Source organism: Notolepis coatsorum, assembly GCF_963971535.1.
Source record: "Notolepis coatsorum genome assembly, chromosome: 6".
Taxonomy (NCBI): domain Eukaryota; kingdom Metazoa; phylum Chordata; class Actinopteri; order Aulopiformes; family Paralepididae; genus Notolepis; species Notolepis coatsorum.
This window is the reverse complement of record NC_140170.1, coordinates 114424664-114450782: the sequence shown is the minus strand read 5'-3', so window position 1 is coordinate 114450782 and position 26119 is coordinate 114424664. Positions and strand designations below refer to the sequence as shown.

The window sequence follows — 26119 nt, the reverse complement described above, 5'->3', positions numbered from 1 at the left end:
ACTTAAAATGGCGGCCTCCATCAGAGCATTCGGCTAACACAACATTAGCTTAGCGAACCTGCCACTGCACTTCTATGTGCATAAAGTGTGGTAACAAAATATCACAGCCCCTAAGACTGGGAGCGTTCTAACTCTACTGAGCATGTACCCAACATTATATGAAAAATAAAAAGTCACGTTAGTGTCACATGATCAACATTAACGTGACGTCACGTCTCGTTGTCGTTGCGGGAAAAAGCTTTGTTGATGAACATCTTTCGTCATAATTTTCGTTGAAAAAATTAACACTGCTCATGACACCATTTATTTACTATATCGCAATCGCAATATTGTCCACAATAATCGCAATCTTTAAATTGTGCTGCCCTAATTCAGATTCCTGGCTGAATTTTACTGCTGATATCGAGTCCTGAACTTTTAAGTATCGACCGATACCGTGTCCCAATCCAATCCATTACATTTACCCCAGTGTAATAGACCTAGAGCAATAGTTTGGGGTCATTGGACAAAAATTATGGTGATATAATCAATTTCTCCATTAGAGAGACGCACTAAATATACAGAAAATCAAGTAACTTTTTTGTTGATTTCTGAATCTCTCTTGGTAAAGGATTTTATAATTGGGGAAATTCTCAGATACAGATCTTTTCGTTTTAGCCTGAGATTGGCCCAATACCACTATCGGCATCAGTGCATCCTGGGAATGAACAGTCCAGTTCTTGGAATGAAGGATTCATCTCTGTTAGCCTCTTTTCCACAGCAGGGCAGCGGTGCTACCAGGGCCAAATCAATATGCTTACAGCATGGAGTTGAAAGCAGACTTTGTTTATTTGGAACTACGGCCTTTCTGGCAAATCAAATCTGTATGCAACATGATGTGAAAAGAATAATAGCATAAAAAAGTCCCTGGTTAAGTTTAGCTCTGGATGGGTAGTGGAAACCACTGGGCCCTCATTCATCAACGTGTCTTACGCACAGATATGTGCTTAACCTGTGCGTACGACCATTTCTAAGCAAAGAGTGGGATTCATCAATTTCAACTTGAACTTGACTTCGTGCTTATGTGTACGCACAGCTCGGAGCACACTTAGCTGACGCCCAGTGGTAGAATATATTATTACAACAAGGAAATGAGCTTCTGTGCATTAGTTTCAACACTGGCATGTTCTGTATGAACCGTAATTCATTATAGTTCATTGTAAAATAGCAACAGTAGTGTAATTATGGTCAAAACCCTATAAATAGCATTTGGAATAATAGATCTTTCTCTCAGAATGAATGCAGCATGGTTTATATAGCGTTATCGGAATATACGGGGTGTACTGACTGACTGCGCTCCGCGTAGCTCAACTCGTTATTATTTTGCGCACAGACCGCAGAAACACGGGAACGTTTTGATTATATTTAAAAGGCTTTACGTTAAACGAAACAAGTGGAGTTTCGAAGCTGTAAGCAGAATACAAGTCATATGAACACCCACGATATAGTGTTCTTCCCCCTTTTTACTGTATAAGAAAGAATAAAAAACGCATTGCAATGACACCAGATAGTGGACAGACTATGTAAATATGATGATGGGATTCAAGTTCGCGTTTTTGTTGATCATAGGCATGCTGTCAGAGTATGATATCTTAATCAAACATTCTAGAACATTTGTCGTCACAGATCATGTCATAATAGAACATAGGCTATGGCATGGTCCATCGTGATATTGTGTAGACTGTTATTACTGTACCGGTACCACCCATTGTGACAACAGCCTTGTGAGTCCCGCACACAAACATGATGGAATTCAAGTTCATGTATTGAAAGGCAGGCTACATCATACATGCAGTGAGATTCATTGTTCTTGTATATGCTCTCGTATTATTGTTTATATAGGCTACAAAATACTGACATCAAAATAGATTGTAGTATGCCTCTAGAAATCATATGCAGCAGGTAGAAAATTGACGGAAAATCCATCGCGATTTGGAATAAAGTTGAGGAGAACTTTAATCCCTGGGTATTAATCAAACAACACGGGAAAAGGCAGTCATATTCCAGCACGGTCTTTATTAGTGTTTGCGCTGCCCAGGCAGCAATGGTTAATAGATATCATATCCGACATCACCGTACGTGTACACGTCTGTCAGCCTGTCTCATAACACGCTTCCCTCGGCTTAGTCCATTTTTCCACATTTCATGGGGGTATTCCATTACCGTATATGGTTAATCGGGGCGGTTCTGGTATGCAAATACTTAAAACAGTGCAAGAGCTCAAACGTAGGATCAAAGTCATATTTATCATGACAGGTGTGCGTAGAACCTGCGTACGCACGTGTGGTAAATCCCGTTTTTTCTGTGCGTGCACTGATTCTAAATTCTGTGCTTACGTGTGGAAATAGAACATTTTCTACGCCACGTTGATGAATGAGGGCCCAGGCTTTTCTTTGTTTTCTAACCAGACAGTGGTACTTTACTACCCGTCCGCATGCTACAAAAACCTCAACCACATTGATGAAATTCACCATTGTGCATTGTGTAATACTGATGTGTGTCTGAGTTGTTGCTCATTGATGTCTTCATTCCTACTCCTAGGTTTTATATTCCTCTGGACTTTGCTCTCTGCTTTATCGGCCCTATGACTTTCTCACTCCAGCTCACACACACTCTCCCTCTGTAAACGTATTCCACTTCCTCTTACAACAGGTGTTTGGTCAGGCTATTTTCATGCTCCTCATTTCCACAGATTTCTTCCTCTCTTATCTATCATTCAAATTATTCAATCAAATGATACATAGTAGATTCAAGATTCAAGAAGTTTATTCATCACATACACAAGACATATAGTGAAATGAAGGTGGCCATGCCCGCTTCGATTGTGCAAATAATACAAATAATAATAGAATAAAATAGAATAGAAATAAAATAGACACGATAAAAATACTAGGATAAAATACAAAAGGCAATGAGTCCTATGTACACTTCTATACAATATACAGTTGTACCCTATGTCACTCACTATGCTATCCTAACTATACTATACAAAAACATCCAGTTATGTTTTGTTTATTCCTTTAAAGTGACCTTTTTTCTTTCCTTTAAAGTGACCTCTAAAGTGACCTCTTCTCATGTGATTAAAGTGACCTGTGGTGTGTTTGTGTGTGAGAGAGTGCAGAATATGTGGTGTGTGTGTTCATGTGTGCTTGTGTGTGGAGAGATCAGTGTAGTAGTACGTACAGCCAGGGGTGCGTTGCTCATGGGACGGGGTTGCACGCCGAGCAACCAGCTTTTGTGAGCAGAAGCGCGTGCACGCACATGCATGGATGTGCACACGCACTCAAGAACGCGCTGCACTCGACTCGTCACGTGTACCTGGCTACCTCTCATAAGCATAACCATAGCGCATGGAATGCAACCCATTTCATGGCAATCACATTCACAGGTTTGGCGTGAACGGTGCTCTGCCTGAGTCAGACCATCGTTCACACCAAACCTGAGGGGAGGGGGCAGGGAGCTCTGTGTCTATTCCATCCTATCCAACCATCCACTACACTACACAGTAAAATACGTATGCACAAAAGTCATTCCATGCAGCACTGCAGAATGTGAAAGGGGATTCAGCGCCATGAATCAAATGATCACCCCAACCCGCTCAAATGTAACTACAATTACATTTAAAACATTGTTTGTTTTTCCACCATATCTGTTGACAATATAATTTCTTTATATATTGAAGGCTACATCCTGTGCGCATGCCAGGGAACATTTATGCGCACGTGCGCGCGCGGGGGGGGAGCGTGCACGTGACGTCAATAAAACGCAGTGCAACTAGCTTTGAACTCCCCCAAATCACCTGGTTGAAAACAGACCAAATTCCCAATCAGGACTCTGACATCAAGACCACCTAATCATCCCTTCCCCTTAATTGGCTGATATCAATCCCTGTCTCCTCCTGAGCCGTTCAGCCACTGTGTGTAGTGTGATGTGTGCCGGGTGCCAGTGTATGGTAGCCATTGAGGCTGCGTAGCACAAGGTTAGGTGCCACCAGTGGTGGTGAAGGAGGCAATTTCCACCCTATGTTGTAAATCACTTTTGAGTCTGAGAAAAGCACTATATAAATGTAATGAATTATTATCATGTTGTAATTGCGTCCTCTAAATGTATAGGCTGTTGCGTCTTCGCTGCAGTATATGTTTATCATCGTCGTAACAACCTACCTCACCAAAGCAGTGCCCAAAGCCAGTGCCCTTTTGAATGGCTTGGGCTCCTACCTGTTCCTTTTTCATAATCATCCCCGCAACATGGAAAGAAAACGAGGCAACAGAAAATGTTATTAGGCATGATGTCTTGTGTCCCTGTCAGGCTCCTGCCCTGCCTCTCTGTAATGTCATGTCTGTTTTCCTCTTGTGTCCATGCAGTGATCCCCGACACGCTCCAGATCAGCTACACCCGCTCGCTGACTGGCCTGCCCACGCCAGAGGGGGCGGAAATAACACTCACATGCTCGGCCGCCGTCCAATCCAAGCAGCACACGCACCTGTCAGTCATGTTCGGGAAGCGTGGCGGTGACGGTTCGGGGAGCACCGGGGCGGGAGGTGAGGTCAGCACCGTCAGGGAGATCATCGCCATTGACCGGGTGTTGGGGATCAATGCTGGCGGCAGCAGCACTTACAAGAAGAGGTACGACGACGGAGAGATCACACTGGAGAAGAAGGCTGGCGAAGGTGGGCGGGACTTGTACGTGATGAGGATGAGTGCCGTGGAGCCGGAGGACACCGGCTCGTATTACTGCGAGGCCTCCCAGTGGATCCTGGACCCCGATGGAAAGTGGCAGAAGATAGCACAGCGGACCCTGGACATCGGCAACCTGACGGTTCAACGCCTAGGTGAGTTCAGCTCCATAACTGTTGTCCAACAACATAATTATAGTAACTAACTATAGATACTCGTCATCATCGTCATCAAACCTTTATTTAGAGCTCATAGACCATTGAGGTTGCCCTCATTTACAATGATGACCAGTAAACGGACAACATTAAAAGTAGTAACACAACAAGAAAACAGCTAAAAGATAAAAAGGAAGACAAAAGACAAAGAAAATCAGCTAAAACCGCTAGACTGATACACAGTGGTTAGTCATCATGGTTTTAAACTGTGCTTAGGTTGTAAGTGCCTTGAAAGGATGTTTCATGAGTCAAGAGCTCAATCATGGCCATGTACCTAGATATCTCACAATAATTATGTTTCTCACAGGTTCAAGTAGCTGGAACCTATTTTGACAAACATTGTAGAATGCCCAGTGCACACACAAAATAAATGTTCAAACACTGTAGGAGTAAAAGGTTATTGCGAATTAACTAACTTGCTCTCTTGATTGTTCCTCTGTTGCCAAGGGGATGGGATCCATAGGCCTAGTCTTGCAGAGCTGTTGGGTACTTTGGGCTCTTTCCAAAACCCAGACACAAACCTTGATGGCAGGATTACTCAATGCTCGACTGGCTGGCTGGCTGGCTGGCTGATTTACAAATTGGATGGGTAGGCTGAATGACTAATTGGCTAACTGCCCGACTGCGTGTAGCTTTATGCCAAGCAAGCAGTGCAAAAATTTATCGTAGTGGCATGCAGTAATGCGCCTTTCATTTTCCGCCGCCCAGCGCCCAGGTCGCGCGGAAATAGGCTGTCTATTGCCATTCTCTTTGACAAACTCTAACCTTAACCAGCTCCTTAACAACGCCTAAACTTAACCGTTCTAACCTTAACCAACTCCGAAACCATGCCTAACCTTAACCATAGAAATTATATTGCCATTCTCTTTGACAAACTCTAACCTTAACCAGCTCCTTAACAGCGCCTAAACTTAACCGTTCTAACCTTAACCAACTCCGAAACAATGCCTAACCTTAACCTTAACCTTAACCATGCCTAACCTTAACCGGCGAAATAACCTTAACCGGCGAAATAATACACGTTAAAAAAAAATCACGTTAAAAAATATTTTCGATGGGATTCGAACTCGCCAGCAAACAAGCCATAGGATCCACAGCCATGTGTCCTTGCCAATTGAGCTATTGGTAGATACTGAATAAGGGGCGGTGACTTATATATATTGAGCTCCGCTCAAGGCGGGATCTCATGCGCATGCGCGGGCACCTCGCGCGAGCACGCCGGCGCACGCACGCACCTGAGCGAGCACGCCGCCGCCGGTGCACGCACGGTAGCATTTGTCTGAAAAGAAGGGCGCTTTACCGCACTAGCGTGCGGTGACGAATGCGGAAGCATTTTTGCACTGCTTGCTTGGCATTAACGTACAGGCTGCCCGACTAGCTGGCTGGATGGATGGCTGACTGACTGTTGACTGGCTTGCTGGCTTATTCGTTGGTTGATTGACTTGGGGATTAGGTAGCAGATTTCCTGAGTACCTGTCTGGCTGGCTGGCTGACATGGTTGACTGGATAGGTGGGAAGATGGCTGGGTGTGACTGGGGGGTCGGCTGGTGGGCTGTCAGACTGACCCCCTGACTGGGTGAATGTCGACTGCTTTGTTGGCTGTATGAGTGGTTTGCTTCTGTGGATGCCACGTCGGGGTGATTGTCTGGCTGGCTGCCTGCCTGCTTATCAAAGGAGCAGGTGTAGGTATAAATGATGGGTAGGAGCAGGATGTAGGTATAAAGGATTAGGTAGGAGCAGGTGTAGGTATAAAGGATTAGGTAGGAGCAGGTGTAGGTATAAAGGATTACGTTACGTAGTCTTTCTTTACCCACACTGTGGCCTCTTAATAGGCTGGGAAGGCGATTTACCATCTTCCCGTCAGACCAAACCACTCAATCCGTTTAGAACAACACCAGAGTGTCTGAGGGCAAGTGGAGGTTCCCCTGCCGAGGAAACTCTTAAGGAAGACCACATGTGTTTCTCTGACCACCAGACGGCACAGAAGCATTACGGCTAATGAATGAGCTCCTATAGTGTCTGTTCCTAATTAGGGCTTCGGGATGGTTTCCAGCAGCCTTGTGTTTGCTCCTAATGATTATGTCATCTGAATCCTCAAACGCCCCCCCACCACTGGCTGCATCATCTCCTGAGCTTCTCTGAGAGCCAGGAGAAGCAAGGCGAGCTTTGGTCAAGAAGGTATATTTCAACAATTCAACTATATTATTTAATTATAAACGAGGTAGGTAGCTTCACATTAGCTACTCCTTGCCCCAGGAAAGTTATGTCAATTAATTCTCTCTCCTAAAGCTAGGAATCGGACCTTTTGAATTTGTGATCTTGGAAAGCTTGTCACCTGGATATCACATCTGGGACCATGTTCTGTGGACACTGAATGGGGCACTGAGTTGGTGGAAATTATGTTTTTCTGCTAGATATTCTAGTATTGCTATGCGAACCGGTCTTAACCAGAATTTGAACCAGCCCACTAAGCCAGTGTGCCATTTACTGTCCACAGAGCAGCACTAGATTTTACATCCAGGTGACATCACACATTAGATTTTACATCCAGGTGACATCACATATTAGATTTTACATCCAGGTGACATCACACATTAGATTTTACATCCAGGTGACATCACACATTCGATTTTACATCCAGGTGACATCGCACATTAGATTTTACATCCAGGTGACATCACACATTAGATTTTACATCCAGGTGACATCGCACATTGGATTTTACATCCAGGTGACATCACACATTAGATTTTACATCCAGGTGACATCGCACATTAGATTTTACATCCAGGTGACATCGCACATTAGATTTTACATCCAGGTGACATCGCACATTCGATTTTACATCCAGGTGACATCGCACATTAGATTTTACATCCAGGTGACATCGCACATTAGATTTTACATCCAGGTGACATCACACATTAGATTTTACATCCAGGTGACATCACACATTAGATTTTACATCCAGGTGACATTGCACATTTGAGGGATCTCTCCGGCCTCCAGCTTTAGGGATGAGTGGTGCCCTGTTCACAGATACTGACTGGACCGTTCTGATGTACAGACGGGATGAATATATCATGTAAATTATTATTAATAATAATTATTATTATTTTTCTCCAGGCTAGTAGTGTCCTTCTAAGCATCTACCAAATGATTGTAGTCACACAGAGAGATGTATCTATTGGAACAAATTGTAAATTAGGTCATATCTCTATTTCTAATAGAGGGGGGCGACAGTGGCTCAGGAGGTAGAGCAGTCGTCTGGCAATCCGGAGGTTCCCGGTTTGATTCCCGCTCCTCCCGGGCAGTGTGTCGATGTGTCCTTGAGCGAGACACTTAACCCCTAATTGCTCCCGATGAGCATGTTGGCACCTTAGTTGCATGGTTGCCTCCGCCGTCGGTGTGTGAGTGAATGTGTGAATGAATGGGTAAAATAAATGTGAGTAACAAATTGTAAAGCGCTTTGGATAAAAGCGCTATATAAAAAAGCAGCCATTTACCATTTAATACAAGTTACAGAAGTTGAGACATACACGTTCCTCAATGCATGCTTTTTTATCTTATCTGCCAGATACTTGCACTCTTTACAATCTATATTGTCCCAGGGCCTGCACTCTGTCTGATACAATGGTGTGACAGTTCCCCTTTTGTCTAGTTAATGTGTATGAAATATAATACATCCATTGTTAGGTAGGTCTTTGTTTAGAGAAGGGCTGTGAGGTTTTGCTCACAATGGTAATTATACAGTAGGTTGTAGTGTGTGAGAGAACATTACTGCGATGCATCACAAGTGTCATAGACTTGTGTCATACACTTACTTTTACTGTCTGCCAGTGCCAGCACTATGCATCTATGCATGAATCACATCAGATCAAAGTCCAATCACACAAAGTCTCAAATTTTTGACCTGTGATTTTAGATCAGTGCTCCTATTCTTTATTTTTTTTACATTTCTTAATTACAATTTTCTTTTATAAACAGTAAAAACAGTGAACAGGACAAAACAACAACACAGTAATATAACAACAACATATAAAAACCCACAATCTGGAATGTTCTCAGGAACTCCAAAGATGGGGATTCTCTAGACGACCAGCCAACAATTTTGCCAACACTTGACATCCACATTGAGGAGGGAAGTGGGGTCCTTGTCCTTCTTGAGGAGGTGGAAAATAGAAGCCCAAGTAAGGGTGAGACAAGTGGCTGTCTGCCTTGCTCATTGTATACATTGTATTGTATTGTATACACCCTCGGCCAATTTATCACAAAACCTTTAAAAAAAATGTGGTTGGATAACCATCCGGGCCCGGGGCTTTATTACTTGGCATCCAAATCATCAAAGGAGTGAGCCGTAGTGGTGGTGTCAGATTCTGATGTGTATATAGTAGGGGTGTAACGGTACACAAAAACCACGCTTCGGTACGGGTTTTTGGTACAGTGAGGGAAAGTTTGGCTTTCCATGTTCCACTCAGGGCTGATAAGTAGGGTTGTTAACGAATATTCTATATTATAATTAATAATCGACTTGTGTGTAAAATACTTTTTGTGTGAAGAAAACAGCCCCCGGTGGGCGTGGGCCTGAATGTAGCACGCATGACTGATGGGAGACACGTGATGTCACTTTCTATCTATCTAGGTCGTCCTCGGACGGGCCCTCCATCGGTGCTTCCAGTCATCCCGATCCTCCATGCATCTGGCTAGCTTGCCGGTGCTTTCTGTTCCCGCATCTCTCCTGAGTACGTCCACGGTCCACGTATGTTAATGTAGGACGTCCTCGTGATCGATGCCTGTGTGTTGGCTCCCACAGCACAAGTTTGCTGGTTGGCAGCTCATGGTGTCTCTGGCAGTGACCTGCCAGCCTCATTCTCCTGACTGCCACTTTCTCGCTCACCCTTAGCACCCCCCCATACAAGTTTGCATTAGTGACATGCTCATCCCTGTTGATGTTGAGCACCACACGCATCATTCTGGTGTAGCACCCATCCAGGGACTTCTGCAGGGTGGGCTTCAGGGTCCAGCATTCACTGCCATACAAAAGGACAGACTCAACTGTTGCATGAAAGAAGTTGAGCTTGATTTGTCGGGGGAGGTTGGATTTCCACACACTGGTCATGCCGTTCAGAGCCCTCCGTGCAAGCGCCTTCCTCACTTTAAGGTCTTGCTCGGACGAGTTGACCCACAAGCCCAGGTATTTGAAATCACCGACTTCCTTTAGAGCAGTGCCTCCTGTTGTCGTTAGAGGTGGATGATCCGGGAGGATGTTATACATTATGACCTCGGTTTTCTTGGCATTTAGCCTAAGGCCAACCTTGGCGCACTCCGTCTCCACTCTGCACAGGAGTTCCTGTGCCTGCTCCACGAGGTCAGAGAGCAGGCTGATGTCGTCCACGTAGTCCAGGTCTGTTAGGACTACGGCGGGGTGTCGTCTCGATCTCCTTGGGGTTATTGTGAGACCAAGTTCCTGCTCCCGTCCATTAATGGCCTTCCTGAGCGCATAGTCGAGGACTATGACGAAAAGGAAGGGGGCAAGGGTGTTTTTTGGTTTAGAATGTGTCTTATCTTACATAAAACACCAACACAATATTTGACTTGAGGTTTCCAGTTGAGTTTGTGGTCTATTATTACACCCAGAAATGTATTCTCAAATGCCCTTTCCAGTTTAATACCGTCAATCATTAGTTCAACCGGTATGAACTAATGGCTAGGGGCTGGGCGATTCTTGCTAAAATGTGAATCACGATTTTTCTCTCTAAGAATTGAGATCACTATTCTTATTTTTTCAATAAAATCATTTAAAAAGTAAAGTAAAAAGAAAAAAGAAGAATTTAATAAAAAAAAGATTTTAATAGAAAAAAAATTGTCATAACTTAGAAATTAGATTGCCTAGGTCTATGAATCGAGATCGCGATTTTTTTCTCGATTAATTACCCAGCCCTACCACAGTGGCTGGTGAGCCAAAACGTTTATGTCAAGCCCTGGTCCTGGTCGTTGCAATAGCAACTCCTACTGTTCAGTCGGGCGCCTGTTCAGCAGGGAGGGCATCTGGGGGAGATAGTGTGAACCTCCATGTGCGTTACAGTCTCCCAGTGAAACTCCTAGCTGTATATACTGTATATATGTATAGGAGGAGGCATGTGGTAGTCTACAGTACACCCTCCCCATACCGACAGTAGGGTAGCATAACGACATAATTGGGGGATGGGAGAAAATGGGAAAAAAGTCTGTAGAGTACAATTTGTAGGCCGGTACGCGTGTATCACTTCCGCAACGGATTTAGTCAGATTTCGGTTTCCGGGTTCGCCTGATTGGCCACGTGACACGCGTGGCACGCCCCCGCGGCAGCAGCAGCGTTGCCGCTGCGAATCAGTCAGAGCAATATTGTCGCGCCATCTTCTGAGTGCAGACGCGCTGCTGTTTAATCACTTTTCCCACTTCAATGACAGAGCTGCTGTTTAATGCTCACTTTTCCCACTTCAATGACAGAGCTAAGAAGCATTTGCACTGCAACTCGTACACCTTACATTTCTGCTTTGCACTATAGCGTATTGTATATTAGTACATTGCATAGTATATTGTATATTGTATGGTACAGTAACAGTCTCTGGAGCGCAACAGTAAGAAGCATTTGCACTGCAACTCGTACACCTTACTGTAAATTGTACCTCATCCCATTGCTGCTTTGCACTATAGCGTATTGTATATTAGTACATTGCATAGTATATTGTATATTGTATGGTAACTCAGTTACTTCTATTCTGCATCGAACATTGTACATATGTCTATACTGAACAGCGTGACCTCTATTTTTACTTCTATTTTACATGCTATACTATTTTATTTCATACTTATCTTGTCTAGCACAGTCTCTAACAGTAACAGTAAGAAGCATTTTGGATAAAAGTATTCTGTACTTCTGTATGACAACAATGTATGCCTTTAAATGTTAAATGATAAATGATTAAATGATACACACTGAAATCTACGCTCTCTCATCCTGCTTTCCACAACGCGACAATATTATTAAACAGCAGCTCTGTCATTGAAGTGGAAAAAGTGAGCATTAAACAGCAGCTCTGTCATTGAAGTGGGAAAAGTGAGCATTAAACAGCAGCTCTGTCATTGAAGTGGGAAAAGTGAGCATTAAACAGCAGCTCTGTCATTGAAGTGGGAAAAGTGAGCATTAAACAGCAGCTCTGTCATTGAAGTGGGAAAAGTGAGCATTAAACAGCAGCTCTGTCATTGAAGTGGGAAAAGTGATTAAACAGCAGCGCGTCTGCACTCAGAAGATGGCGCGACAATATTGCTCTGACTGATTCGCAGCGGCAAGGCTGCCGCGGGGGCGTGCCATGCGTGTCACGTGGCCGTCGCGGCCAATCAGGCGAACCCGGAAACCGAAATCCGACTAAATCCGTTGCGGAAGTGATACACGTGGCTGGGACATCTCTGCACCACCATAATACTTAATCTTTTGACACATTAGGCCTTTTTATAAATTTAGCAATTAAACAAATGATCAGGGTTATGATACCCTGCCTAGAAGCACTGCCATAGAAAAACCAAACAAACACGTGTGTTGTTTCCAAAGGCAAGTTTTAGCCAAATCCAAATGCCTTCCAAGTTCCCACTACCAAGGAAAACGTCTGGAGGAAATACTACTGTAGCATCCGTGTCCCCGTGTCTTGTCCCTCAGCTGTGTGCTGTGGTCTCTGTGTTTGCTCTGGTTTTATGTGCTGCAGACCGTTCTTCTGGGATCAACTCTATAACAGAAAACACAACTGAACCCCCCCCTCCCCCCCCTCTCCTCCTCCTCCCCTCTCCTCCTTCTCCTCCCTCCAGCGGAGTCTCTGAGTGTGACCTCCTCTCCCAGGGGGGAGGTGACCCTGCAGGCTGGTTCGCCCCTCGGTCTGACCTGCGAGGTGTCGGGGCTCCCCTCCGGGGGGACGTCTGGTCTGCTGGTCCAGTGGATGAAGAGAGGCTCTGTGAGCAGCGACGGTGCTGGAGGAGGGGTGGAGGTAATGGCGCTTCTGTTGATTTTAAAGTTGATTTGTTTCATGTACTTGCGCCCAGTAGAGATATGAATGTGGAAGTCCAGCAGCATTGGTTGTTTTAAAGGGAGATGCTAACCATAATTAATTGAATTTGGTTAATTTAGTTAATAAACACAATGTTGCAAACTAGTATATTGGTGTAAGGTTTTAACGGCTAATATTAAGTGTTGCTGATTGAGTCAGTCCTGACACATTTCTATACCTCCTACACATTTGAAAATCATTCAAATTCAATATTTGCCTGAATAATTGGAATTGAATCGTTGATGGATTTGGATATGCTAGCACATATAGCACAGGGTGGTGTTAAGAGTGAAGCCCTTGTACTTTATAAATAAAAACTGCTGTATGTGTGTGTACACACTTGCATGCTACACAAATACTGTATATATGACATTTCAAGATGGGGATAAATAAAGTAGCATATAATATAGGTTAGTCTGGAGCCCTGTGTTAAAACTTACATTTTAAAAGTATATATTATATACTTTTAAAATGTAAGTTTTAACACAGGGCTCCAGACTAACCTTTTCCACTAGAAGCACTGGTGTGACTGTGACCTACTGCAAAACCCTTATTGGAGGGATCTCTCTCTGATTTCTATCTTTAGAAGAGAGAGGTGCATGTTCAGAAATACTGACTGAACTGTCCTGGGGCACAGGAAGAACATAATGTGAATTATTCAAATGGATGACATTTTAAATCTACATTTGGCACAACTCGTACTGTTTCCATTTCATTATCTCTCCTTTTTAAAAATGTATTCTACTCAAATGGACTGACAGTGTTCTTCAAATGCAGCCAATACAAATGAAGCCTCCATGTTGTTGGGACGATATCATAAGATAAGATGAGATGTTCCTTTAATAATCCCCTTGGGGAAATTCATGGTTCAAAAGCAGCACGGAGAAGGGGAGGCACAGGCAGGATAATGGAAGTGACAATAAAATATAGAGAAAACATCAGATAGAAGGTATATAGAACAAGATAAACTATGAGTAAAAATTATAAAAGATAGAGGTGAGAGAGGGGGGGTGTTTTTTCCCCTCATCTTCCTTGTTTATCCAGTTCAACTCCCACTACGGAGCTAGCCTTCCTCACCAGCTTGTTCAGTTTGTTAGTGTCTCTTGAGTCAGTGTTGTAGTCGAGTCACTAAATCTCGAGGCCGAGTCTCGAGTCCCCAGTTTTCGAGTCCAAGTCCAAATGACACAGCGGTCACCATTTCAAAGGGAATTTATTTACTTTGTGACACAATTGCCAAACAAATGCATCAATATCTTATGCCAAATGATTAGGGTCTATTACAATTTTTTTAATAAAATAAATAACTATTTATCAATTAACAAGTCAGAGTCCTCGTCTGCACCTTCCGAGTCCGAATGCAGTCAATACTCGAGTCCAAGTCCGAGTCATCGGTGCTCAAGTCCAAGTGGACTCGCGAGTCCTGAAGATCAGTCTTGGACTCGAGTCCTACAACACTGTCTTGAGCTGATGTTACCCCCTGCGCCCCCAACACACCACGCTGGCTACTACGGTACTCCTTAACAATATTCCATTTTAAATGTTCTCAGTGTGCACTTTTGCAACAGTCCCTTAGCATCCAGAAGTCTGTTTTTAGTGCCGTCACAGGATACATCTCATGTATATTTGCTTCAGTGTTATTTTGCTTCATGTTTAAACCTTGTGGTCCAATCAACAAACTAAGTTTGGCCACACTGTACACATACAATACAAGATCTTTCTATCTTAGCGATATTTTAGCCATATAAACTGTGTGAGCCACTCGTGTGGGAAAGAGTTCCTGCTGCTGCTGACTTGTCTAAGTTACAGTTACAGTCTCCCAGTGAAACTCCTAGCTGTATATATGTATAGGAGGAGGCATGTGGTAGTCTACAGTACACCCTCCCCAGACCGACAGTAGGGTAGCATAACGACATAATTGGGTGATGGGACAAAATGGGACAAAATTAAGTCTGTAGAGTAAAATTTGTAGGCCGGGACATCTCTGCACCACCACAATACTTAATCTTTTGACACATTAGGCCTTTTTATAAATTTAGCAATAAACAAATGATCAGGGTTATGATACCCTGCCTAGAAGCAGTGCCATAGAAAAACCAAACAAACACTTGTGTTGTTTCCAAAGGCAAGTTTTAGCCAAATCCAAATGCCTTCCAAGTTCCCACTACCAAGGAAAACGTCTGGAGGAAATACTACTGTAGCATCCGTGTCTCCCCCCCCGCCTGTAGCTGTTCCGCAACTGTAGCTATTTCCGGGGTAGGCCTGATTGGCCCCGACAGGCACGTGACCCGCCGCGGCCACGCCCCGCGGCAGCCTCGCGACGCGGCAACGAGGCTGCTGTGGTTCACAGGCGCTTTCCGCCTTCAACGCCGCCCGCAGCATTAGGCAGGAGTTCGCGGCGCCTTTCACATCGCAACATATACACCTTACTGTAAATTGTACCTCATCCCATTTCTGCTTTGCACTATAGCGTATTGTATATTGTATGTGTAGCTGGTCTAACTCGGTTACTTCTATTCTGCATCGAACGCTGTACATATGTCTCTATACTATTTTATTTCATACAACAATGTATGCCTTTCAAATGTTAAATGATTGCATGACTGCCGACTGCGATCGCGACGCTGTACATATGTCTCTATACTATTTTATTTCATACAACAATGTATGCCTTTCAAATGTTAAATGATAAATGATTGCATGACTGCCGACTGCGGCGTGATTATTATGACTGATGACTGCGATGTGAAAGGCGCCGCGAACTCCTGCCTAATGCTGCGGGCGGCGTTGAAGGCGGAAAGCACCTGTGAACCACAGCAGCCTCGTTGCCGCGTCGCGAGGCTGCCGCGGGGCGTGGCCGCGGCGGGTCACGTGCCTGTCGGGGCCAATCAGGCCTACCCCGGAAATAGCTACAGTTGCGGAACAGCTACAGGCCTCCCCCCACCCCCCCCCCCCCCCCCCCACCCACACACACACACACACTCTCCCGGTGATGAACAATTGAGAAAGGAACATGATGTACGCTGATGATGGGGTAAACATTTTAAGATATACAGTATAAACAGGGTTATATTTGCACTCTGGAGTCATCTGTTCTGTTGTAGTAATGAAGTTTAATATCTATTTTGATAACTGCATCTACCATATATTCTACTAATGAAGTCCAATCCGTTTTCTGCTCTTCTCCGAAGGTGGAGGTGGCCCGGATGAACCCGGACGGAGTGGTCAGCTGGGGGGACGACCTGAGCCGAGGGGGTGGGGGCTCCATGGAGAAGGTGGCGGAGGGCAGGTACTCCCTGAGGCTGTTCTCGGCCCGCCCGTCCGACTCCGGGGTGTATCGGTGTGCGGTGAGCGTGTACGCCGGGAAGAGAAACCCCGGGCCTTCAGCTCCCGCCACCATCACTCAGAGGTCTGACGGAGTCACCGTGAACCTCAAGACCAAAGGTGAGAGACTTCAGCGTTCACATACAGTCCGGGATGTACCGGGATCAGGCCAACACCAGGCTAAAGCATTGATGCAGAGATTGTATCAGACGTGTCAGAAATTAACGCAAAGCATTTAAAAATTATTATAATTATTTTTACTTGTAGAAATTTTTGTCCACCGATCCAAAACTAATAAATCCCTGCCTTCCACAGAGGTGGTGGTGTCAGCGGTGGCTGAGCTTCCCCGCGGCCCCCTGCTGAAGCGAGGCAGCACCATCACTCTGATCTGCAACATCTCCATGACGACCACTGGCCCCGCCCAGCTGCAGGTGCAGTGGCTGCAGCGGCCAATCCCAGAGCGCCTCATTATAAGGGGGGCATCCCCAACACCCCCCCCTGCCCCCCCGGTGGAGGAGAAGCCGAGGCTCATTGCCGCTCTGACCTACGAAGGCGTCGCCCAGATCTACGCCAACGGCAGCGAGGTTAGCATAGACCGTCAGTCAGCCGACAGCTACAGGCTGAGGGTCCACTCCGCTGCCGTGGAGGACCAGGGACTGTATGTCTGCCAGGCGGAGGTGTGGGGGCAGGACCCTCATGGAGGCTGGTACAACACAGGAGCTAAGGCAGAGTCATCCACCGTGACCGTTTACCTGTATGCCAGAGGTAAGTGTCTACAGTTGTCGTGTTTCATAGACCCGTGTTGTGGCGAGAGATGGCAAACGGAGTAGAGCTATATGTAGAATACAGTAATGTGGGAAATCAAGTTAAATAGATTATTCAAATAGGTCAACACAACGCATGTTTTTCTTTTTTTTGTGCAAATGTCTGCAAATCAATTCCCATCAAGGAGGCAGTACAATCAGTAAAGTTACCTACTTTCTTGGCTGTGCCCTTTGTTGCACTAATGGGATCACGGTAATTGGATTATAGCGGTTGTCCTTTAGGTGCCCTTTCTTCTGCCCGTCGTACTGTATCACACGCCAATTAATTAGAACTTACCAGTGATCCTACTCTGATCTAGTCTAGAGTGTGGGAATAATAGTTATTTTCATCCTCATACAAGCATCATTTTTTTTTTTTTTTTTTATTTATCCTTTATTTATCCAGGAATGTCCCATTGAGATACAAGATCTCTTCTTCCAGGGAGTCCTGACCAACACAGCACACAACAAGTTTCAACATAAAACAGGGCATTAAACAAAAAACATACAATTCAAATATAAATACAGAGGGTCATTTGTGCAGTGGCAAGGAGCATAATCACATCAACAATAGCATCAGGTAAAACAGTTACATGTTTCATAAAGGGCTAATCGTAGCATACCTTTAAAAGCATTCACAGTAGGAAGTGCCTGTAGACAAAGTTTCACTTGCAGCGTATTCCATAAAAAGGGAGCATAGTGGGAGAATGCAGCTTTACCAAGCTCTGACTGCATCAAAGGAACATTTAACAGCATCCCATTTGCTGCTCGTCTGGTATTAAAAAAGCAAGTATAAAAGGACAGAAGTCTGGAGATATATAAGGGCAGCTTACCTAGCAATGACTTAAGGATAAAAATCAACATGTGTGATTGTCTTCTTTGGTACAGAGAGGACCATCCTAATGACTGATACAAAGTGCAGTGGTGGGTGCGAGAGCCTGCACCTGTTACAAAACGTATGGCAGTATGGTACGCAGAATCCAGCTTTTTAAGCAGGGAGGAAGGAGCATGCATATAGATTACATCGCCATAGTCTAATACAGGCAGAAAGGAACTCTGCACAATTCTCTTCCTGGCTTCAGACGGGAAACATTTCTTTAACCGGAAGAAAAAGCCCAGTTTAGGTCTAAGTTTTCTCAGTAGGTTCCCAATATGAACATCAAAGGCCATCTTTTCATCAATCCATATGCCCAGATATTTATAGGATGCTACTTTGTCAAGGCATGTCCCTTCCAGTGTCAGAATCGGGGGGACAGCTGTATTAGCTCGAGAGCGAGATAAGGTCATGTACTTGGTCTTTTTTGCATTAAGGACCAGTCTTATTTTTAACATTGCTACCTCCCTCTTTCCCTCTCTCTCCTTTTCTTTCCTTTTGTTCCCCAGCCGCTGACCTCCTCCTCGTCCCCCTGGTCATCGGAGTCTCCACGGCCCTGTTTGTAGGCATCGTCATCATCGCCACGGTAACCTGTTGCTTCATGAACCGGCTGGCCAGGCAGCGCAGTCAGAAATAGGAGCCTTGTCCTACTGCCTGTTTGAAAGCTTCAAAATGTTTCTGAAGATGGGATGACTCTTTGTGAACGGAACAATGAAATGTTGGAAGAATTGGTAAACTATTGAACTTTGGGGAACTTCTAACATGACGCAGTGAAGATGTTAAGAAGGTAGACTTCTTAAGGACCCTGCGAACGTGATGAGTACACAGATGAGTATCTGTTACAACGGCACCAAACTGTTTTTTAGTCCCGAAAATGTTGTCAAACGTATTATGTTATTGTTCATAGATCTGTCTACATAGATGTCGGTATGGATTAAAGGTACTATTTGTAGTATAAAAGATCAAACCAACAAACAAACAAAATCCAGGTGGTAGGGACGCTAAATAACTATATTCTCATTAACATTTACAAGAAAAGAATATTGCAGAGGCTGTTTTAAAGACACTTTCTTTAAAAGTAAAGTCTCCACACTGCATCCTGTTCTAAAGGCCACATGGATGTTGTCTGAACGCTACTTGCATGTTGAAGTTCCACTTGCCCTGCCACTGCCAGACAGCCAGTCTCTGTTCAGACACTAATGTGTGCTGTACAGCTTCCAGAAAAGCTCTAAGTGGACAGGGACCTTCCGCTGCCTTCAACACCAGCACCCCTCTCTGCATGATAACAAAGTCTCCATCTGTGACTTAACCACAAAGGCCCCGGCAAAGGGACATTCCAAAAACGCTGAGACCCGATTTACGAAATACTTTCTGTAAATACTTGTACACATTTGACAGAGAGAGATATTACGAGTTATCCGTTGATAATGCACTGAGCTGAAGTATGTGTGTATATACTCCAGAGAGTTTAGCTATTTTTTATTGTACAGACATGTTGACTAAAGCGAGACCCTACTTGAAATTCTGTGTTTGCTTTTTGGCAAGACTCCTCCGTTTAATATTCTAGCTACAGCAGTCTGTTCCGTTCTCTTCTCAAGCACTTAAGTTGGGACCAAAATGAGCAGGGGACCAATAGCCTCTTGGTTCCCTCCTCAACTTCTTAATTTCATTTTCTTCACAAGGCTGTACTTAATCTAGTGCTAATGGTTGCTTTTGTGTTCTTGTCAAGGGGTTGAACTCGAATAGAAAAACACTGTAGAGAAAAAAAAGAATTCCCCTTTTTTTATGCTACCGGTATGTTTAAACAGTTATGAAAACATGTCCCTGAGGGTCTCCAGCCATGTGACCGTATAACCAGGCATGGTTCAGTGAGTTCTTGTTATCATTATCAACGTCACATTATGGTGTGCCCTAGCGAGGGGTCTCTAGTGCCAAGACTTATGAGTAGTTACTGCTGTGAGCCTGCAGAAATATGTCTGACAGACGGGCAATGTCTGAGCACTTGTTAAAATATGGATGCATTCCAAACCCCTCTTCAAAGTAATGTGTTTTCTGGATGTTCAGTCGAGCAAGCAGTTCTGCATAATGTTTACCAATCCTTGTTGGATGTTTTTGTTTTATTTTGCCATGAAAGGAGGAAGGAAAGATTCCTTTTGTTTGGAATATTCTACAAGGGTCTCTGAAAATGAAAAGCAGAAAATCCTATTGCTCTTTTCCATCTCTCTTTCTGTCTTTGTTTACTTCTGTCTCTTTCTCTGAATCGTGCGTGTGTGTGCAAGAGAGAGAGCGAGAGATCTCATAAATCTCCCTAATCTCCCTAACCTGGCCTCCAAACCCCTATTACAAATGTTATTCATGCACATTACGAAATAAAATCACAGCTCTGCTTGCTTCCTGAGCTACTCTGCTCCGGATCAACCAGCCAAAGCTGATTTGTCCCTACACACAGACACAGACACGCACACAGACACGCACACACAGACACACACACAGATACGCACACGTACGCATGCATATGCATGCAGCAGCACAGTACAGTACTGAATGACATTTTGGAGTAGAAGTAACCTAGATGCTGCATGCTCACTGGTTCCTAATCCTCGTATTTATGTTTCTCCTCCCCCTCTCTCACAGTATTACAACGTCAGTGTGGCTAGCATTTGATCTATATAAATCTCTTGTCCCCTGTGAGAATAGTGGCCACTTCACACTCTATTTTCCATGTTTTTTTTGCACCGTTATATTTCAGACATTCGCACAGTACAAAACTGCTGTATCCATTGTGTTTGAAGATCTTAACCACTGTTGTTATGAACATGGTGTCATGTTGTGTATGGATTTTTTGCTTTAATACCACTACTATGTTAATTTGCATTTTGCATTACAAGTGGACGTAGGCCTAATGTTCAGTTTGTTTGTTATGGTGCTTTGGCAATGCTGCCGTTTGATAAACCAATAAAAACACCCCACTTGGTAATGTTACTTTTGTGTCAAGGTGTAACCTATTCTTCCACTGTGGCGTCATTGTATTTTTCTAATACCGGCGCAAAAGCACCTTCTTTGCACATGTAATGAAAAGGAGTTTGGGAAGATCTACTTATTAGACATTTAGTCATTTTGCGGAAAGGGACATGCAAACACACTACGCAAGTCCTCTCTTTTCTTTGGTAGTGAAATGGACATTTTGAGTGTGAAATCTGAATAACATTTGATCATACAAAGCAAAAATGAATTTGCAAAAGCACACTTGCACCTAAATGGTGGGGCTTAGTACTCACCTTAATTAATAATGGCGTTACGTTTTGGACAAGTCCATCCATCGCACACTGAAACGCCCATGAAATACTACGGTCACGCCCAACACAGGCCACTCTGGGTACACAGCAAATACAAAGAACCACAAGGACTACGCGTACGCTAATAATAGGCTGACACACACTCAATGGCCTGTAACATTCAAAGCACACCTTAACCCAGCCCTGCATGTCTACACTACCGACAAAGGAACAACAAAGGGAATGGGGGGGCCAGTAAAAATCAGCCTGGGGGCTACTTTGCTAGTGCTAGCCCAGTGATGCCGATGTTCTGCCGAATTCGGCAGAACACCTGTTCTCACTGGGACAGTGGGGATAGGGTGCAACAACAACAATAACAGCGTTGTTTCCTGGGCCACTGTTCTTAGCTGTAGAGTAGATTCAGTCAGCCTGTCGAAGGAGAGCTGAATGCGGCATCTGTTCACAGTTCAATATCCAACATCCAAGTTTGTGAGCAGAAAAAATATGTTACTTAACTGGGGCGAGATGAAGTGGAGAGGGTCCCCAAGTGAAGTACAGTAGTTCAGCTGGTTCTTCTGGGTGGTGGTTGGGTTGGAGAAGGCTAGATTGGCGTTGTAGATGCTTTCAGGAGAATTGCAGGCGATGTGTAGAAATGAGACGACATTCAGAGTGAGACCTCCCATGGGAACCGGGACCACGTTTTATATTCAAAGATCCACATTCTTAAGCAAAAAGACAAACATTTCAGAGCTAACTGCTTATATTAATAACATATAAATGGTAAATGGTGCATTTTATATAGCGCTTTTATCCAAAGCACTTTACAATTTGTTCCTCACATTTTACCCATTCACTCACACATTCACACACCCACGGCAGAGGCAACCATGCAACCTGCTCATCAGGAGATGTTAGGGGTTAAGTGTTGCTCAAGGACACTTCGTCATGCTGCCCTGGAGGAGCGGGAATCAAACCGGGAACCTCCGGATCAATGTGAAAAGGCTCAACTGTATGTAATATTATGAAAGTTATTTATATTTTGCCTCTAAAACTTACAACAGAGAAGATTCCAAATGCCAAATGTCTGATGACTCATGAGTCATGACACACCTGTCACATCAGTTTGCAGGACATCACATTATGTATGTAAATATGGTATTACCGGCAATAGGCTTAACCCTACTTCCCTGTATGACCTCAAAGGCAAACAGCAAGCCAACATTCTTAGCATACAGGCAGACACAAGCTCTATGGCAGACTGTTATGACACTACACAGCCCATGTTTGGCTAGAAAGGCAGAGGTTCCTCCCACCTACTCCCGCCCCTTTCCCAGGTTGCTGGATGTAAACCAAGGCAGGATTAAGGCACTACGCAATTAGCAGCCCAGGTGAGCTCACTGTACCAAATACTATGTTGCATGTCAATACCAGTGTCTTGCAGAAACCTCATACATCCATTATAGCCTGACACGTCAGACCCATGGAACATACACAAACTAGCTTGTACTTAGCTCTATTGACAAGCTTTGGATGCATTATATACAAAGCTCTATAACGAACTGTTGCAGATTCTGAGGGTTACGTCAAAACTTCTAACTAATTATTGCAAGGTTGCTTTGTGTTTTCGAAGGGATAAACGGAAAGCTCAAAGAGTCCCAACAAAGGCTGTTGGGGTGAAAACACAATACTTGAAAGTGATATAGTCTACTGTGAGTTGTTCTGTGATTTTTGTGCCATATGGATTTTGCACTATTATTATTAAAACAAATTCCTCTCAAGTCATTGTATTTATGTGAAAATACAGTCCTTGGGGGCTAGTGTTGTGAGGAAAATAATTTTGATGCTGTCAAATATACAGTATATATATTTTTTAATGGATGTCATATTTTTGGTTTAATCATATTTTTGCTGTGGTTCAAACATTTAATAGAAGCTGTTTAGATGCCCATCTCAATTTCAAAATGTCAGATGTCATAGAGGACTAGATGACTACTAAACGTTCACTTATTGGCACCAAATCTAATCCAATTTTAGCCTAGACGGTTATGTACCATATATACGGTAGACGAAACATTTCTCAGTGGGATAGGACTTGGAATTGTGGATTTTCTTTTTCATATTGTTAGAAAAAAGTACAAACAAGAAATTTACCATTTTATAAAATGACAAACAAGAAATCGACCGTTTTCGTAGTCACTTAATGTTACATAATGGTAACATTACACATCCACACACTGGTATCTGGTACACAGTGGATGTGGGCTTTGTACCTATGTACCCATAATGTGATATTCACTTTAATCGCTTTGCCGCCATCTTTGTTTTTCGTAGATAGCGGATGACTAATTCACTTCCATGTATTTCAAAACACAAAGTGGTGGAGAGGTGATTTGAAAATAATACTCAAAACATACAAAAAAGCATACAATAACGTTTCTACAACACTTATTTTTTTTATCTACTTTTTCTCCTATTTTTTCTGTATTTTTCTCCCTTCCCAATTTAGTCGTTATGCCAATTCCCCTCTCCCCTACCTGGTCGTTGCGCGCATTTCCCCCCCACTTGCCGGTCTAGGGAGCACTGAAGTCTATCACATGCTTCCTCCGATACAGCCAGCCGCCTCTTTTCACCTGACAGCGAGGACTCTCACTGGGGAAGTGTAACGCATGGGAGGATCACACTACTTCCCCCAGTTCCCTTCCTCGCTGTGCAGGCGCCCTGACCGACCTGTAGGAGTCGCTGTTTACAACGACCAGGACCCTCCCCTCCGGCTTCCCACCCACTGACACTGCCAATTGTGTCAGCACGGACGACCGACCAAGCCGGAGGTACCGCTGGCAGTTGGATTCGATCCCACTGTCTTTGCGGTGGTAGACAGACGCTTAGTCCGCTGCGCTACCCGGCTGCCTGTTTCTACAACACTTATGTACATTTTACATCACTTAACACCTCACCTCTGCTGTGTGCGCAACTTCCAGCCCTAGTTCTACACCCTCCCCAGGCCGACAGTGGGGCAATACATGCAACGACCAGGAAGGGAATTGACATAACGACTAAATTGGGACGGGTGAAAAATACAGAAAGCCAAAAAAATATATATAAATGTACTTAAAACGACATGCAAATATGCTTGCCAATATGCCACCTACTAGCTGGAGGGTGTAGCAGTAATATTCTATTGTCATTTTAAAACCCTATAGTTCTCTCTGCTAAAGCTATTCATTTTAAAGTAGTTAGTTAAAGTACTAGCTATTTAAGCATTACATCACGCGCAGGAGTGGTTTGTGACCAATAAACCATGCCTAGGGGTGGTCGTTAGGCCCGAGGCGCAGCCGAGGGTCGTTAGACCCCCCTAGGCATGGTTTATTGGTCACAAGTCACGACTACAAGTGGTGTAAAGCTTTTATACAACTGCCAGATTCATCCAACCTTATTTCTATACAATAAACACACATTAATCGAAGATTTATTGAAAAAACCATCCGCCAGAAAAAGTAGTTCCCACAACTACAAAAAAGACAAGTTGCCTCCATGTGGAAGCAGCTTGAAGTGCATCCAACCAAACTAACACATCCAACTGTGTATTATTGGAATGATTGAGAGAAGTTGCCTCATGTGGAAGCAGCTTGAAGTGCATCCAACCAACTAACACATCCAACTGTGTATTATTGGAATGATTGATTGAAAATTGTATTACCAGATGCAGAATGGGTACAATACAGTACGGCTCAATACACACAATTGTTAAGGGAATGCAGACCTACTTTCCATAGAACTTCATTCTTAGATGCTTCTATATAAAGTAGGTAAAACAAATTAAAACGTTTTCTTTGCCCTATAGGAAAAAAACGTTTTCTTCGCCCTATTTTTTTATTTATTTCTTTTAGCCTAAACTTAACCAGTTGGAAACCAGGGGTACAGTAATAAAATTAGCAATCAACCAATCAATCAATTCAATAGACCATGCTCACTTAAAACAGCGCTGCTTCTCTCTCAGTCTGACTCCCCCGCTGTTGCAGACAGGAGTGTGTGTTTGTGTGTGTGTGTGTGTGTGTGCGTGTGTGTGTGTGTGTGTGTGTGTGTGTGTGTCACAGTGTGTGTGTGTGTGTGCGTGCGTGTGTGTGTGTATGTGTGTGTGTGTGTGTGTGTGTGTGTGTGTGTGTGTATGTGTGTGTTTGTGGGTACGCCAGCGTCGGACAGTGTGAGAGAGAACGCTGCAGTCAGTAGAAAGTAGGAAGGAAGAAATTTAAATCAATCAATTAATCAATCAATCAATCCGCGATTTTTCTTTTGTTCTAGATTGACTCAAGACCCATCAATTACATCATCCAACATTGTTTAAAGGACTAACACATTCCCCTTGACAGAATCGCTTCATATTTAGTCGTTATGGTGCTTTCAACATAACCATTTGTTGTCCGCGATCTTGTTTTCTCCCGGAGTGAGCCGGGGAGTGATATGTGATTCGGTTGTGGGCGGGTCCTGAGCCCAGGACCGTGGATTGTTGCCAATAAAGACGTGTAAATGGCCAATCAGAATCGAGAAATTTGCATGCCGTTGTATAATTTGCAAGAAGGCCCCACTAAGATACTTTTACATCTACTGTACATGTGACAATGATTGACACACTTCAAGTTTCAAGTTTTGTACTGCAGGTTTTGTACACATATAAGATACATGTACATTACAGTGAAATGCTTGGTTCTGTATGAGCCTCCTGAGATTGTGCTTCATACTGTAAAATAGAGTAAAAAGAATAAAGACCAAACACTATACAAAATATACAATATACAAAAAACCTATATATATAACAAAATGCTAAAATGCAAAAAACCAG

At 43.8% G+C, this 26119-nt stretch overlaps 1 protein-coding gene across 1 annotated transcript in view; it reads left to right on the top strand.

Annotated features, from left to right (window-relative positions):
- igsf8 (immunoglobulin superfamily, member 8) overlaps positions 1 to 20971 on the top strand; it is a 32395-nt gene extending 11424 nt beyond the window's left edge. Inside the window, exons 4-8 of the mRNA XM_084316571.1 lie at positions 4404 to 4871; positions 12774 to 12949; positions 16198 to 16450; positions 16646 to 17095; positions 18517 to 20971. Coding sequence (XP_084172697.1) covers positions 4404 to 4871; positions 12774 to 12949; positions 16198 to 16450; positions 16646 to 17095; positions 18517 to 18644 — 1475 coding nt within the window. The 3' untranslated portion in view covers positions 18645 to 20971. The remainder of the gene's footprint in view (positions 1 to 4403; positions 4872 to 12773; positions 12950 to 16197; positions 16451 to 16645; positions 17096 to 18516) is intronic.
- Positions 20972 to 26119: the final 5148 nt, after the last annotated feature.